The sequence below is a fragment of the Arachis ipaensis genome, chromosome B08, assembly GCF_000816755.2.
Source record: "Arachis ipaensis cultivar K30076 chromosome B08, Araip1.1, whole genome shotgun sequence".
In the NCBI taxonomy this organism is placed as follows: Eukaryota; Viridiplantae; Streptophyta; class Magnoliopsida; order Fabales; family Fabaceae; genus Arachis; species Arachis ipaensis.
This window is the reverse complement of record NC_029792.2, coordinates 120,419,023-120,436,120: the sequence shown is the minus strand read 5'-3', so window position 1 is coordinate 120,436,120 and position 17,098 is coordinate 120,419,023. Positions and strand designations below refer to the sequence as shown.

At 41.7% G+C, this 17,098-nt stretch overlaps 2 protein-coding genes across 2 annotated transcripts; one reads left to right on the top strand and one right to left on the bottom strand.

Moving 5' to 3' along the window:
* On the bottom strand, nucleotides 12,498-13,178 carry LOC107611505. The gene has a single exon (XM_016313420.1). The coding sequence runs from the start codon at nucleotides 13,176-13,178 to the stop codon at nucleotides 12,498-12,500; it is 681 nt and encodes a 226-aa protein (XP_016168906.1).
* LOC107611507 lies at nucleotides 14,312-16,594 on the top strand. The gene is made up of 4 exons (XM_016313421.1): nucleotides 14,312-14,682; nucleotides 14,857-15,346; nucleotides 15,404-15,476; nucleotides 15,660-16,594. Exons 1-4 carry the CDS (start codon nucleotides 14,312-14,314, stop codon nucleotides 16,592-16,594), a joined length of 1,869 nt encoding a protein of 622 aa, XP_016168907.1.

The following is a 17,098-nucleotide window of genomic DNA, read 5'->3' as shown; positions in this document are numbered from 1 at the left end:
CGTACGAGCCTATAGAGATAAGGGCGGTTCCCTTGAAGATAAGCTGACCTCAACTCAAAAGATAAAGATAAGATAAAGATAACTAACTTATCTTATCTAAAAAGGTCACTATCACACCATTATAAATACACTGGAGCACCCAGGTATAACTCATACTCTGATTCTACATAAAACCTGCTTAATACCCGTGCTAACTTAAGCATCGGAGTCTCTTGCAGGTACCCCCCACCCTTCGGTGATCAAGGATCAGCAGTGCTGTAAATCCAACAAGTCGGATACAACAGCTCCGGCTGCCATCAGCCAACCGGACACGTTATCTCTAACCAGTACAGAAGATCTCGTCCGAGATCGACCTCCAGTTTCAGGTAACTCTCGGAACATTGGCGCCGTTGCCGGGGAACCTGGAAGTCATCCCAACACCATGGCAGACGGCCATGACAACGACCATGATTCAGATCTAGAAAACAGAACGCCGCACAAAAACGCGGACACCACACTGAAAGACACCCCGGAATCCAACGGAGACAAAAATTCATCAAATCCGGGAGCAATAGAGGCGCTTCAAGATCGCTTGAAACAACTTGAGAAAGAAACCCAACAACAACGAGAAATCGGAAAGGATCTACAAAGAGAGGTACGGCAACGTCGAGAATTGGAAGAAAAATTACAGCAATTAGAAGCCGATCACAAATCAAAAACTCCTCGGACTACTCCTGAGGAAAATTCACGCAAAGAACAAGATCCATTCACCAGGTAAATCATGAAAACCAAAATTCCAAAAGACTTCAAACTCCCGGATATGATTTTGTACGACGGCACCACAGATCTCAACCATCATCTCAGCAATTTCAGAAGCAGAATGTACCTTACCGACGCCTCAGATGCCGTTCGCTGCAAAGCTTTTCCAACAACCCTCACGAAGATAGCAATCAGATGGTTCGACAACTTACCTCCAAAGTCCATCTCAAACTTTGAAGACCTGGCCAAAAAGTTCCTGGTCAGATTCTCCATCCAGAAGGATAAGGCCAAGCACGCACCCAGTTTACTAGGGATCAAGCAAGGAGATCGGGAGAGTCTCCGCAACTACATGGAAAGATTCAACAAAACATGCATGGACATACAAAGTTTACCAACAGAGGCCGCCATCATGGGACTCATCAATGGCCTACGAGAGGGACCTTTTAGCCAATCTATATCAAAGAAGTACCTCCCGGATATACCGCCAACTTGTGGCACATTAGCTTGGGGTCTATACCTGGCATATCTGTGGCTTTCCATGCGAAGAGATCGACATTATCGCGTAAGAATTGTATCAGTAATTCTTTTGAGTCTCCTCTTAGGATCGTTCCGATATTAGTTGTTTTGTCCGAGGTGTCTCCGATTTGAACCTTCTCTATCTCGCCTTCCGGCTGCGGACGGAGTTCTTCTCGTCGCTGAACTTCGCCAAACTCAATTGTATGAAACTCTTCTCCTCTGCCTCTGAGGTTTAGACTTTTGTTATAACAGCGGCGTGCCATCTTTTGATCTGCTTTTACCGTGGCTATTCCTTCTGTAGTTGGAAATTTCATGCATAGATGTGGAGTTGAGACTATTGCGCCGAGTTGATTGAGTGTTGTCCGACCTATTAGGGCATTGTAGGCTGAACTTACGTTGACCACGATGTAGTCTATCTTGAGGGTCCTGGATTGGTTCCCTTTTCCGAAGGTCGTGTATAGCGATACGTATCCCAGTGGTTGTACCGGGGTATCTCCTAGTCCGAACAGACTATTCGGGTATGCTCTAAGCTCCTTTTCGTCTAAGCCGAGTTTGTCGAAGGCTGTTTTGAATAAGATGTCGGCAGAACTCTCTTGGTCTACTAATGTGCGGTGTAGATTGGCGTTTGCCAGTATGATAGTGATGACCATGGGGTCGTCGTGTCCCGAGATGATGCCGGATGCGTCCTCTTTAGTGAATGTTATCGCAGGGATGTCGGGTGCTTCCTCCTTTCCCTCGACATGATATACTTCTTTGAGATATCTTTTTCGGGAAGATTTGGAGATCCCGCCTCCTGCGAATCCCCTGTGTATCATGTGGACGTGTCTTTCTGGTGTTCGAGGTGATCGCTCAGCTCGTCCGTCATCTTCGTCCCTTCGTCTCTTTCTTTGGTCATCATCTCGGGTAGCCAGAAAGCGATCTAATCTTCCTTCTCTCACCAATTTTTCTATGATATTCTTTAAGTCGAAGCACTCGTTGGTGGAGTGCCCTCGAACTCGGCGGTATTCACAATATTCCTTCCGATTTCCTCCTCCTCTTTTGCCTTTGAGTGGCCGTGCTGGGGGAATTTTCTCCGTATGGCAGACCTCTTTGTATACATCGACCAGGGATACTCTGAGAGGGGTATAATTATGGTATTTTTTGATTTTCTCCCCTTGTCGATCTTCTTTCCTTTTGGATTCCTTGTCTTTGTCTCGGTAGGAGGCCTCGGATTTTGAGGTTTCTCCCAGCCGAGCATTCTCTTCCATGTTGATGTATTTTTCCGCTCGCTCCTGTACTTCGGTGCAGCAAAAATGAAGAAAACTTGGGCCAGAGCGATCCCAAGCGGTGGAAGAGCAAGTACAGGCACTACTGGAGGCAGGATTCATAAGAGAAGTCAAGTATCCATTATGGCTAGCCAACGTCGTCTTGGTGAAAAAATCAAATGGGAAGTGGCGAATGTGTACCGATTACACCGATCTCAACAAAGCCTGCCCAAAACATCCTTACCCACTCCCAAGTATCGACGCTCTGGTAGATGCTTCCTCCGGATATAGATACCTCTCGTTTATGGACGCATACTCGGGATACAACCAAATCCTCATGTATCCACCAGATCAAGAAAAGACCTCGTTTTAAACGCCAAAAGCAAATTACTGCTACATCGTAATGCCCTTCGGTCTCAAAAACGCAGGAGCTACTTATCAAAGGCTGATGAATAAAGTCTTCTCAGACCACATTGGAAAGATCATGGAAGTCTATGTGGACGACATGTTGATAAAGACACAAAGCGAAGATACATTATTGTCTGACCTGGCTCAAGTGTTCGACACCATAAGGAAGCACGACATGCAATTTAATCCGGCAAAATGCACCTTTGCGGTAGAAGCAGGCAAATTCCTAGGTTTCATGCTCACACAAAGAGGAATTGAAGCAAACCCGGATAAATGCCAAGCCATACTCAACATGAAGAGCCCGACCTGTGTCAAAGAGGTGCAGCAACTCAACAGGAGATTGGCCGCCCTATCCAGATTCTTAGCAGGGGCAGCGATAAGATCCCTCCCCTTCTATGCTACTTTAAGGAAGGGAAAACAGTTCGAAAGGACGACAGAATGCGAACAAGCCTTCCAAGACTTCAAGGAGTTCTTAAGACGACCGCCTATCTTATCTCGACCACGAGAAGGAGAACCACTTGTACTATATCTCGCAGTAGGAAGCCGGGCAATAGCCTCAGTACTAGTCAGAGAAGACGAAAGTGGGCAACAACCCGTCTACTTCATTAGCAAAGCACTACAAGGATCCGAGCTGAACTACCAGAAAATAGAAAAGTTTGCCTATACTCTCATTCTAACATCTCGACGACTTCGCCCGTACTTCCAGGCTCACACCATTAAGGTTCGAACCAACCAGCCCATAAAAGGAATATTGCAGAAAACAGATTTAGCAGGCAGAATTTTACAATGGGCAGTCGAGTTATCAGAATTCGACCTCCAATATGAAGCTCGGACGGCCATTAAATCACAGTACCTAGCCGATTTTATCGCAGAATTCACAGATGCCTTGGAGACCCCCACAGAATGGAATCTCTATGTGGACGATTCTTCAAACAAGACTGGAAGCGGCGTAGGCGTGATAATAGAAAGCAACCAAGGAACCCAAGTTGAGCTCTCCCTCAAGTTTGGATTCCCGGCCTCAAACAACTAGGCGGAATACGAAGCATTATTAGTTGGTTTGAAGCTGGTTACCGAGGTTAGAGCTAAAAAACTCAACAGTTACAGCGATTCACAAGTAGTCACCTCGCAGATAACAGGGAGCTATCAAGCCAAAGATCCCACCATGAAAAAGTATTTGGATAAAACCAAGGAACAGCTCGGACAACTCGGGGAATATAAAATCTACCACATACCCCACGAGCAAAATGCCCGAGCTGACACACTCTCAAAACTAGCCAGCACCAAACTAGGGGGCAACAATAGAAGCCTCATCCAGGAAATGCTACAGAACCCGTCAATATCGGAAGCAGAAAAAATCCTAGCCATCACAAGTCAGGACCAAGGATGGATGACCCCCATAATTAACTACCTCAAAGCAGAGACGCTCCCCACAGAGGAAAAAGAGGCGAAAAGATTAAAAAGGGAGGCACAGTACTACACTATTATAAACAACATCCTGTACAAAAGAGGGATCTCAATACCACTACTTAAATGCGTGCCGACCAACAACACAAAGGAAGTGTTAGAAGAAGTACACGGCGGCATGTGTGGCAATCATCTCGGAGCACGAGCTCTTGCCAAAAAAGTACTGCGAGCGGGATTTTATTGGCCAACCCTACAAAAGGAAGCTATAGAATTTGTAAAGACATATCCACCATGTCAAAAACATGCCAACTTCCACATCGCCCCACCAGAAGAGCTCATCAGTGTAACCTCGCCCTGGCCATTTGCAAAATGGGGACTTGATCTTCTCGGACCCTTTCCCCAGGGATCAGGACAAGTAAAATTCCTCATAGTCGGAGTAGACTATTTTACAAAATGGATTGAGGCAGAGCCCTTAGCCAGCGCCACCGCTCAAAAAAGTCGGAAATTCCTATACAGGAACATTGTCACGAGGTTCGGGGTTTCATACTCCATAACCACAGACAATGGCACTCAATTCACAGACGCAGGCTTCAGGAGACTAGTAGCCGACTTGAATATAAAGCACCAGTTCACCTCCGTCGAACACCCTCAAGCCAATGGACAGGCCGAGGCCGCCAACAAAGTCATATTGGTAGGGCTAAAACGGAGACTACAAGATGCAAAGGGAGCTTGGGCCGAAGAACTTCCGCCAGTCCTATGGGCATATCGAACGACGCCACACTCTACGACAAATGAATCACCCTTTCGACTAGCATACGGAGTGGAGGCAATGATCCCAGTAGAGATCGAGGAAGGGTCACCCACAGTAGTCCACTACAATGAAAAGGCCAACTCTCAACTTCAGAAGGAAGAACTCGACCTACTACCTGAAATTCAGGAAAGAGCTCGGATCAGGGAAGAAGCACTAAAACGTCGAATGGCTTCCAGATATAATCAAAAGGTGGTGCCACGAAGTTTCACGGAGAATGACCTCATCCTAATCCGAAATGATATTGGAACAACTCGACCAGGAGAAGAAAAGTTGGTAGCAAACTGGACAGGACCCTACCGAGTTGTAAAAGTACTCGGAATGGGCTACTACAGACTGTCCAAACTCGATGGACGAGAGCTCCCCAGATCATGGCACGCCTGCAACCTAAGAAGGTACTACAACTAGAAAAGTAAAAGATTTCACCATTGGATGCACTCTTTTTCCTGAAAAGGTTTTTTAATGAGGCACCAAGTTGAGACTCAAACACTATTCGACATAAAGGGATGAAAAATTCCCACATGTACATATTTGCACTTTTCTTTGAATAAATATACATTTTATATATTCTACAAGATTTCAAGACGCATTAATCTGAAGTATTCATCGTCCGATTATAAAGCAACAGATCGGCAGAAAGTGAAAAAAATAATTTCACTGCACGATCACGATAAAGATAACCGTCTGATAAAGGTGAAAACGCGATTCACCCAAAGGACGATCTAAAGATGACAACCACTTTCTACAAATCGGCAAAGATGAACACAGAATAATGTAAGAAGTTATCGAAAGTGATCTAAAAAAGAACCTGACGAGGTCTTACGGATTGCTAAAATAATAACTTAAAGACTGGCCGACATTAAGAAGTCGGACCAAGTCAACCCAAGTTATAAGTAAACCCTGGAAAGAGGTCTGGCCAACCTTATTAAAGAGAATTACTTTAACTTAGAAGGTCCCGACATAACAAAGTCAGCCCAAAACTAAAAAGTTATACAAGTAGTCCCTGAAAGAGACCTAACACAGGTCCAAAAAAGAGGACTACAAAAATAACTCAAAGGAGACCGATATAACGAAGTCGGACTCCTACTACTAAAAAGTTATTTGCAAAAATAACTCAAAGGAGACCGATATAACGAAGTCGGACTCCTACTACTAAAAAGTTATTTGCAAAAATAACTCAAAGGAGACCGATATAACGAAGTCGGACTCCTACTACTAAAAAGTTATTTGCAAAAATAACTCAAAAGAGACCGATATAACGAAGTCGGACTCCTACTACTAAAAAGTTATTTGCAAAAATAACTCAAAGGAGACCGATATAACGAAGTCGGACTCCTACTACTAAAAAGTTATCTGCAAAAAGAACTCAAAAGAGACCGACATAACAAAGTCGGACTCCTACTACTAAAAAGTTATAAAAGCAAATCCAAAAAGGTCGAGCTGCAAGGTTCCAACATTCTCAGAAAACAGAAGAGATACCAAATCAAGCACAAAAAGCATGATATAGTCTACAAAAAGTTATAAAAGCCTTGGAGGCCACCGAAACCTACCTTAAAAAGCTAAGCGAGCTACCTTTTGTTTTTCAAAAATAAAAGTTGCTAGGCAAGCAACAAGAAAGTGTCAGCAGTTAACAAAACATAAAGAGTTTAAAAAGCCCACAAGCCGGGCCAACTATATAAATATCCAGAATGAATGAAGCTAAGGGTCAGAAGACTTTTTAGCAGGAGACGGAGGGCGAGTCTGGAGAGGAACAGCATCCACAGTACCGTCATCTTAGTTTAAGATCTGGCAGTCAGGATCAGAGGCGGGAGGGTCGACCTCGGTAGGAACAGCAGAAGTCGACACCTTAGCAAAGGACACAGGTGGAAGTTCGACATTATCATCATCCTCGTCATCAGGGACAATCTTGCCATCCTGGACAATATTATCCAGGCTGAAGAGGGTCAGGTCAGCCTCGGGAGCAATAACCCGAACTTGCTCCTTCAGGTTCTCATAAGCAGCAGTCACGCTGCCAACAAGATGACCTTGAAGTTCAGAATAATCTTCCCGGGCACTCTCCAGCTCCCCCCTCAGGTGCATCACCTCCCGATAGGATGTAATGTAACTATCCTTATGCATCATTGCCGTGTCCTCGGCCAACCACACAGAAGCTGCCAGAGAAAGGGAACTCGCCTTCTCGTTCTCTAGATCTTTTTCCAGCTTGGCCACCTTCACCTCGAGCTCCTCCTTCAGCCCCTTCATCCGGTCGAACTCTTGCTTTGCCTCCTCCATAAATGCTTTGGTGGCATGGAGAGGTAGGTTCTGAGCAGTTCGGTGCATAGCAGCCCCCATATACGCCATTTTTATGTTGTTTCGGGTCATAAATTCCAAATGATGAAGGATGGACACATCGTCCATAGAAAGAGCGCCATAGGGGCCGATTTGCTGATCTACAAATTCAATAGCATTAAAGTCGGGAGCATCGAGGTCAAAGGGCTCAACTGTTTTTGTTTCTTATTGGGAGGAGCGACAGAAGGAGCAGTAGAAGTTGAAAGAGGGTCAGCCAGACGAACTCGGGGAGTAGGGATCACCTTCCTCATCCCGGGAGAACTCGGCATGGACGGCTTCACACGCACTTGGGAAAATCCCTCCCCGGCCGCCTTAGCCGAGATGTTCTTGGCAGCAGTCGCCTTCTGCGCCCTCTTAAAATCCTTCATGGATTCATTATTCTTCATCGCCTCTGCAAATAAGACACAACAGTAAGAAATTAAGCTACAAGTCGGAAAGGCATTCACAAGCGATATAAACAGATAACAAAGGAAACGCAAAAATACCCAGCTCAGTTTGAAGAAGAGAGGGATTGGTTAAAAATTTCTTTGTATCAAGATAGGGGGATTGACCCCAGTGTTCTTCCAAGATAGTCACAAAAGCTCGCTCAGCCTCATCCAACATTTTCCACATATATCTGGACACTCTCACATCTTTTTGCCATTCCAAGGGAAAGGCGGGCTCATCATTCTCGTCCAGGAAAAAGGGCCGAGCTCCTTCAACAGCTCAGACCTTGAAAAAATAGTTCTTAAAATCACGAAACGATTCATCAAACATGGAAAAGACCTTCTTTCCTTGGGAAGATCGGAAGGAGACCCACGCTGCCTTCTTTTTTACTACTCCAGGCTTTGTCAAGACAAATAGGTAGAAAAAGAGAGATTGCGAGGCAGGGATGCCAAAACCATTACACAACAATTGAAAAATTTTAATGAAACCCCAGGAATTAGGGTGAAGTTGAGAGAGAGCAACATTACAGGACCATAACAGGTCGGTCTCAAACTCAGTAAAAGGAAGGGTGATACCCAGCTGACCAAAGAAGAAGTCATAAGCATAGAAAAAAGGGCGATCATTAACAACCCGAGTAGAGAAACAAACTCTCTCCTCAGAAGAGGGAGGGACAAGTTCATAATTCTTCTCATCACCATGATTACTACAGACCCTACAAAACTACCTAAGCTGCGCGCAAAACTCGGAATCAATCAAAGAGACACACATAAGAACCATCGAGTCCACCCAATCGGCCATGCCCTTGGGAACCTGGGAAGACATCTCTACAACGTTATTGCGAGAAGACATGAGGCCAACTAAATCTTACAATAAGAAAAGAAGAGTGGATTACTAACAAAACATCTCGGATGAGGGGCAAAACAACTTGACAGACGAACAAACAGGAAAGGAAAACCCCAAGACTCAAACCAAAGCCCTGGGGCATCCTTTGGAGGCAGTAACAAAGCAAGGTTTCAAGAAAATTCTACAGCTTACGTCCCGGCACTCATCATAGGAGAAAATAAGATTTCAAAACGAAAGCAAAAAACAAGCAAAAACCATCGAAGGCACAAGCAAAAACGACGACAACATGCAAAAGCCCTAAAAAAGATTCAAGCAACAAGAAAAGCAAAAAGATTCGCACCAAAAACGAAGAAATTCCAGAACACGCAACAATCAGGCACAGTAAAAGCAGAAAGATCCAAACTTTCTCTGAGCAAAAATCAAACTTTCTAAAATCAGACATATAAGGAAACAGAGGAAGAAAAATCGAACCTGGAGAATAGAAGAAAACCTCGAAAGAAAAGAGCAGAAGCGGCAAAGCCATCCCTCGAAGTGAAAAACTGCGAAGATGGAAGGAGAAATCTGGAAATCGCCCTTCTTCCACAGAAAGCAGTAGCAGAACAGACGTTGCAGGAAGGAACCACGAAACTCCAGGAAAGAAACAGAAAATGAGAGAGTAAAGGGAGAAGTTACGAAGAAGAGCGAAGAAGAGAAACCGTTTTTGATTGAGAAATTCAAAATAAAAAGCCAAGAGAAAATGGGGCAATTAATACCAATTAATGAAGGTATTAAACCCTCTCACATTCCCAAGAACAAAGCGCTGATATAAAAGCGCGCGCTTTTAGAGAAAAACGTTTTACATTCAAAAGATTCTACAAAAGGAAGAAATTGACAAAATGCTTGAGTTCGGCTTCGTCAGAGAAGGACCGAAGTCAAAGACTCGACCTCAACAAAAAGACCGAGCTCAAGCAGGGGCACTGTTCATACCCAGGTCGAGCTACCTGACTTGGGATGATTGGCGACAAAGCGACCGACCTCTTCAGGTCAAGCTACCCGACCTCTTCAGGTCAAGCTACCCGACCTCTTCTCAAAGAGGTCGGCCAAATCAACAGGAGAGCCCAATAAAGGGCCCAAATAGAGGAACACGACCCAAATCCACAGGCCGTACGAGCCTATAGAGATAAGGGCAGTTCCCTTGAAGATAAGCTGACCTCAACTCAAAAGATAAAGATAAGATAAAGATAACTAACTTATCTTATCTAAAAAGGTCACTATCACACCATTATAAATACACTGGAGCACCCAGGTATAACTCATACTCTGATTCTACATAAAACCTGCTTAATACCCGTGCTAACTTAAGCATCGGAGTCTCTTGCAGGTACCCCCCACCCTTCGGTGATCAAGGATCAGCAGTGCTGTAAATCCAACAAGTCGGATACAACAGCTCTGGCCGCCATCAGCCAACCGGACACGTTATCTCCGACCAGTACAGAAGATCTCATCCGAGATCGACCTCCGGTTTCAGGTAACCCTCGGAACAAGTATGATTATGAATTTTTGGATGAATTAGAGTGGATATGAAACTTTTATCAGAGAAGAAAGTTATTCTAATGAGGATTGAAATTAGTTAACTAATTTCATGAGACTTTTAAGTCAGTCAAGCTAACAATTAAGAGAGAGGATAAAATTATATGAAAATTTAACCAAGTTTGATTGATCTAGTAATTAGTTCACTAGTCTAATTCATTGGCCAGCGGTACATCCTTAAATGAAGTACCCACTTTAGCCTGCGGGATTGGGGGATACCATAGGAGACCAAAAAAAATTATTTAACTAACTCTTTTGTACAGGTTTTGCAAACAGAAATACTTCCAGAGGATATAATAAGTTATAGTTTCATTAATACTATTTGAAGAGGCTTCGTCCTACAAAGAGTTGAGTTGTTTGCTTAGTTTGCTTTGGCTGGCAGGGTGAATACCAAGAAAAAATTATGTAGATTAGGTGTTATTGATCAAAATGATAATATGTATGTATTATGTAATAGGGTTGTTGAGAATATCTTTTACTTGTTTTTTGGTTGTGAATTTATTTAACAGGCGTGGTGTGTTTTGGTTGACTACATTTGGTAGACTATGGTATGTTCCAAATATACTTAAGCAACACTTTAAAAGTTGGTCGAAGTGTCTGGTAGAAAAAATGAGTAAAAGAGATGGTGGATAGGATTTTTTGCAACCATCTAAAATGTCTGATTAGAAAAGAATGATAGAATCTTCAAAATGAAGGTTCATGGTTGTAGAAATAATAAACAAGTCATTTACAAGCTACGACGACTAGAATAATATTGAACCCTATGATTATTGATGACAATGCCCAAAATGACTATGAGTTGAATTTCTTAGTTTGTTTTTTAGTAGTTATTTATTGTTTCTATTCTCTATGTTTCATCTTGTTGTGTTGAGCTTTTCTAAATAAAAAAACTTAAAATAAGTAATAGATTCTACTTACATTCTTATTACTGAAGAGGGAGCGAGACTTTTACAGCTTGTTTGGAATGCTAGGAATTAGAATTCACTCAAGAGTTGAATTCTGGTTCTTGCTTTGAAACAACTAAAAATGAATGATTTGAATTCTTTTGAGAATTCCAATTCCCATTTTTTCTTCATTTGTAAATCAGACCAAAAAGGGTCTGATTTCCAAATCAACTCTCACACTCTTTAAACTTGAATTCTATTCCATTAATATATTATAGTTATTCCAAATCATGAAATTGAATTTCAAATAGAAATGAATTCTTTTCTTAAAGGAAATAGAATTCTTTTCCATGTTAAATGGTTTATAAACAAGCTTTAAAGTCCTAAAATAAACTTTGTGAAGTATATCAGTTCAAGATTTTTTCTTTTTATTTTTTTATCATTACACAACTCATGCACTCATGTTATAAGATTTTTTAAACCTCATCCAAGTCTTAGCTAAAATTTAAATTTGATACAGCCTGATCAAAAGACAATCTAATTTGCCACTTGATCTAGGCCTCAGCTGCATATAAGTCTAAGATTTTCTTTTAAGTTGAAAATATAATGTAAACAATGAAAGCCTCTAAAGTATATATACAAAAACCTTTTTTTCGGCCATGGACCCCTATATACAAGAACTTTGATTTTTTTTTCTTTTGGACTTGGGTAGGATCTCCAATCCAACCCAGAAGAGATCCCACAATTTCAAACAGTACAATGATACTTTTTTCCTCCCATAGCCCCACCTAATATATCTGAACTAATGTCTAGTGGAGAACACCAATGCTAATGCTTGCAACGCTACTAATCAAAGTCCAGTGAGAAGAAAGACACTAATAGAAAATTGATGTAGCTATCTCCATTGACACCGATCAGGATCCGTTCTCCTCGATAGGTTCAAGAGCACCAACCAAGGATTATGGGCGCTACACTCGGAGGTGTTGTGGGTCCTTCGCCGACTACAGACACAGATGCTACTGGTAGTGGTGGCATCCTCAAGAGAGTGCAAGACGAGTTTTGATACCAGCTGCGTGAATTTACGGGATATGTTGCGGCCATAACTCCTCTCTCCTTCTCATCCACACGACCCAAAGAGGTCTTAGGTGCCGATTTTGAGAGGGATGAGTGGATCTTACTGTCGAGCTGCTTCACCTGGAAAATAGGATGTGCGACTCCAAGCAAGGATGAAAATGAAAAGCCGATTCATTTCAATGTCTCCAACTGCCTCTAAACTGTTTCATACAATTGCCTCGTTGGTAACGGACTATTGGCTTTGAGGGCCTGCGGCTAGAGATCAGATGTCGTATTGTGATCCGCCGTTTGGATGCTATCTGCATTGATAATGGTAGTAAGCTGTTCAATTGGCCTTGAGCACCAGTTACCTGGAAGAGCCTCCTCTGCTTTAAGCTTTGCAATTAAATGAGCCCGGGAGTTTTCCTTTCTCGGGGTCCAGGTGAAGCCAAAGCGTTGGTGCTTTGCCATTATGCCTCTGATGTCTTGTAGAATTGGACGGATCTCCCACCAATCTTCCCATGATTTGATAATTTGGATTAGTATTAAACTATCGCTTTCAATTATAGCCCTTTCCATGCTCAAATTATCTGTTAGAATCACTGTTTTTCTTATAGCTAATGCTTTTGCAATTGTTACTAATCCTTCCTGGATTTTTATTGCAGATCCTCTTATCAATCGTCCCAGGTTGTCAAGAATTGTCACAGCAATTGCTCCCCTGTTAGATTCACTAGAAAAGGCTGTGTCAACGTTTAGTTGTATCCAATTGGTTGGAGGCGGTCTCCACTTTACAGGGAACCTACTTCTCCTTTGCATTTCACTGCTGGATTGAATTAGTATATCTAAGGATTTCCTAAACTCTGTTTCCAATAATTTTGCATTGATTATTGTTCTGAGTGGGTCTGGTTGTGAATTGTTGTGAACTTCTGTATTTTTCGCTTTCCATAATGCCCACATCATTTGGCTTAAACTGCTATCCCTTTGTTCCTGTACCTCCTTGCTCGGTCCTTTGATTTTCTTCCATTTGTCCAAAAGCTATCTTCCTAGTGCAGAGACCGTATCCTTTGTTGGATTAGTGACTATTTTCTTCTTAAATAGATTTGTTCTTATCGGTGAAATATTATGCACTGCTTTTCATAGAAATATTTTAATCTTTTGATGAATTTTTAATCCTCAAATTTTCTTCCATAGGTCCTTATGATTGTCACTAGTGGTTGGGTTATCATCTTCTTTCTCTGTCGCTTCCTTCTTTGTAATGGGATACCCTGTTTTGACTATGAATTCTCCATTCCTCCTGTACGACCACCTTAGAGTATCTTCTTTATCAAGCATGCTTACTAGTGTTTGAAGGACCTCTTCTCTTATAAAATCTGGGAATAATTCCTGAACCTTTGTTCTGTTACAGTTTCCACCTATATCAGCATGTCTGATACCTTGCTAACATCAGAATGGCGTCTTTTCAACGGTTGGCTTAATCCGTGAATCTAGTTATCCTCCCATATGTTAATCTTAAACTCATTTCCTACACTCCACTCTCCGTTCCTTTTAAGAAAATTACTTCCTTGCAAAATTGTTGTAATTATTCTATAATTAGTATATATTTGTTTATATTAGGACAGATTTGGTGCAGATTTGTTTTGAATAGCTTTTATTACCTGTTATTTTCTTTTCTTAATTAGGTTGTAAATAATCTTTATATTCTGTATGTAATCACACTCTAAGTGAAACAATTCAGGAATAATATTCAAAAATCTTCTTTTTAAGTTGGTATCAGAGCTCCCAATTCTGAGGGTTCTTCTTTCATATTTTTTCAGCATTTTTTCAGGCAGCCTTCATTGCTGCAGCTATACCTGTTTTGGTGCCCTGCCGCTGCCGCACGCCGCCACCAGAATTTTTCGGCGAGTTTTTGAACGAGACCACCACCATCAGAAGCATGATTTATCGATCTACAAAGCCCAGGAGATTTCGTTGCCATCGGCCACTCCGCACGCGATCTCTTTGATTGCGACGCTGCTTGCCCAGACACGATCGTCGGTTTTCTTTTTTCTTCTTCTGTCTTCCGTTTGCTACCTGAAATCAGCCGTAATTATATGTACTTCCCCATTGCTAAGGAGATTTGGAATAATCTAAGTCAGGCATACTCAATGAAGAAGGATACTGCAGCATGTTATGAAATAGAAAACAAGATCTTCAATACCAAGCAAGGGAGCCTCTCCGTAACAGACTACTATGGGACGCTGAATTGTTTATGGATCGAGTTAGATCAGTATCAAAATTTGACTATGCAGTGCACACCTGATTCTACTACATTGACACAATTTATTGAAAGGATACGTATATTTAAATTTCTGTCTGGCTTACACTCTGAATTTGATCCAATTCGGGTTCAAATTTTGGGTAAAGAAAAAATTCTTTCTCTCTCAGAAGTTTTTCATATTGTACGAGGGGAAGAAACTCAGAGGTTAGTCATGTTGGAAGAAGAAAATTCTGTTGATGGTTAAGCTCTAGCCACTGGCAAAGGTCCTTTAAAAGGTCCATCCCTTTCGTATGGAAAGCCTCCCTCAAAGGCTCACCGTGATGATCGCTGGTGCAGTTATTGTTGGAAAATAGCTCATACTAAGGACACATGTTTTAGACTTCATGGAAATGAGAAGGTCCTCGAACGTATTGGAGGATTCAAAGGTGCCATACAAAGACGTGCTAACCACACATTATCTGACTCTGAAAGTGTGGAAGACCCAAGTATCTCACAAGCTGCAAAGGAAGCCCCAGCCCTTAGCAAAGAAGAATTAGACCATTTACGTAGTCTTATGGACTCACTTAGTAAGACATCTAGCCCTTGTGCTTTAACCATGACTGGTAAGGGTTCTAGCTTCTTATCCTTTAATGCTCCTAGCACTGAGAGTACCTGGATTGTAGACTCTGGTGCTACAGATTATATGACACCTCATTCCCTTTCTTTTTCATCTTACACTAATTCATATGGTCACAAACAAATCACTGTTGCTAACGGTTCCCATATTCCTATTACTGGATATGGTAACATCCACCTTCAACCTTCTATCCATTTAAAAAATGTGCTTCATGTTCCAAAATTATCTACTAACCTCATGTCTATTCATAAGGTTATTAAAGACTTAAATTGTGCTGCAACTTTTTTTCATACTCATTGTGTATTTCAGGATCTTACCACGGGGAGGACGATTGGAATTGCTAAAGAGCAGGACGGGTTATACTACTTACAGCACAAAAAGAGTACCACATAAAAGGCACTTAATTCAAATCATCAGACAAACATACTGTCCTGGGCAAACTCTCAGATATGGCTTCAGCATAAACGTCTTGGTCATCCTCCATTTAGTACCCTAAAGTCTTTATTTCCTTTTTTATTTACAAAAGTGTCTGTCGAGTCTTTTCAATATGATGTTTGTCAATTAGCTAAACACCATCGGGCTACTTTTTCTCCCAGTAATAATAAAAGTTCTAAACCTTTTGATCTTGTTCATTCTGATGTGTGGGGACCTTCAGCTATTAGTAATATTTCTGGTGCAAAGTGGTTTGTTTCTTTTATTGATGATTGTACACGAGTTACCTGGATCTTTCTCATGAAAGATAAATCTGAAGTTTTCTACTTGTTTGAAAATTTTTACCAAATAGTTCGAACACAATTTGGAAGCCTGATTAAGCGATTACGTTCTGATAATAGCAGAGAATATGTGAACCAAAATTTTTCCAAGTTCCTTAAGGATAATGGAGTTATTCATGAATTGACCTGTGTAGACACCCTTCAACAGAATGGGGTGGCAGAAAGGAAAAATCGTCATCTTCTTGAGGTTACTCGAGCATTACTCTTCCAAACGTCTGTTCCTAAGTCTTACTGGGGGGAAGCTGTCCTAACAGCCACTTATTTGATTAATAGATTACCATCTCAGGTCTTAGACAGTGTTAGCCCTATTCAATTTCTGACCAAAATTTACCCCTCTATCCCTATTATGAGTAGTCTTCAAGGTTGTATCTTTAGTTGTCCTATTTTTGTTCATATTTATAGTTCTCATCGGGGTAAGTTGGATCCTCGGGCAATCAAATGTGTCTTTATAGGTTATACTTCAAACAAAAAAGGATACAAATGCTATCATCCTCAAAGTCGTAAATTCTATATCTCCAAGGATGTCACATTTCATGAGTCCGAGTCCTTCTTTCCTAGTTCTCAGCTTCAGGGGGAGAGTCTTCCAGAAGCTGAGTTTCTTGAGTCGTCACCTTTTCCCTTGTTGCAGAATTTCACTTCTCCGGAGGATAACAAAGACCCTGAATCAGCATCACTATTAGAAAAGAATAATGAGGAGAATAATGAGGACATGTTTTTTGGAAAATAATATCAACAAAGGCAGCAAGAACCTGTCCTGGTCAAACAGCAACTTCATTCGTCTGAACCGGAGGTAAGACCTCATACTCTTGAGACTCTTAACACCTTAAATACCACTTGTGCAACTAACCTAGATGATTTACCTATTGCCATGAGAAAAGAAAAAAGATCATGTGCCAAATATCCTATTTCTAAATTTGTGTCCACTAAAAATATTTCTGTACAACACTAGAATTTTCTTTCAGCTATTGATTCTGTCAGAATCCCTACATCAGTACAAGAAGCCTTAAAAGATGAGAACTGGGTTCGAGCTATGAATAAAGAAATGGGTGCATTAGAAAGGAACGAGACTTGGGAGATTGTAGAGAGACCAACGGACAAGAAAGCAATGGGTTATAGGTGGATATACATAGTTAAATATCAATCTAATGGCACACTGGACAGGTATAAAGCAAGGTTGGTTGCAAAAGGATATACCCAAACCTATGGGATCCATTACGAGGAGACATTTGCT

Bases quoted from the DNA above. Each gene is read 5' to 3' on its own strand.
- LOC107611507 (XM_016313421.1), top strand. From the start codon at position 14,312: ATGTACTTCCCCATTGCTAAGGAGATTTGGAATAATCTAAGTCAGGCA. The intron at 14,683-14,856 runs GTTAGTCATGTT...CACATGTTTTAG, and splicing joins CGAGGGGAAGAAACTCAGAG to ACTTCATGGAAATGAGAAGG. The intron at 15,477-15,659 runs GTACCACATAAA...TTTGTCAATTAG, and splicing joins CTACTTACAGCACAAAAAGA to CTAAACACCATCGGGCTACT.
- LOC107611505 (XM_016313420.1), bottom strand. From the start codon at position 13,178: ATGTGGGCATTATGGAAAGCGAAAAATACAGAAGTTCACAACAATTCA.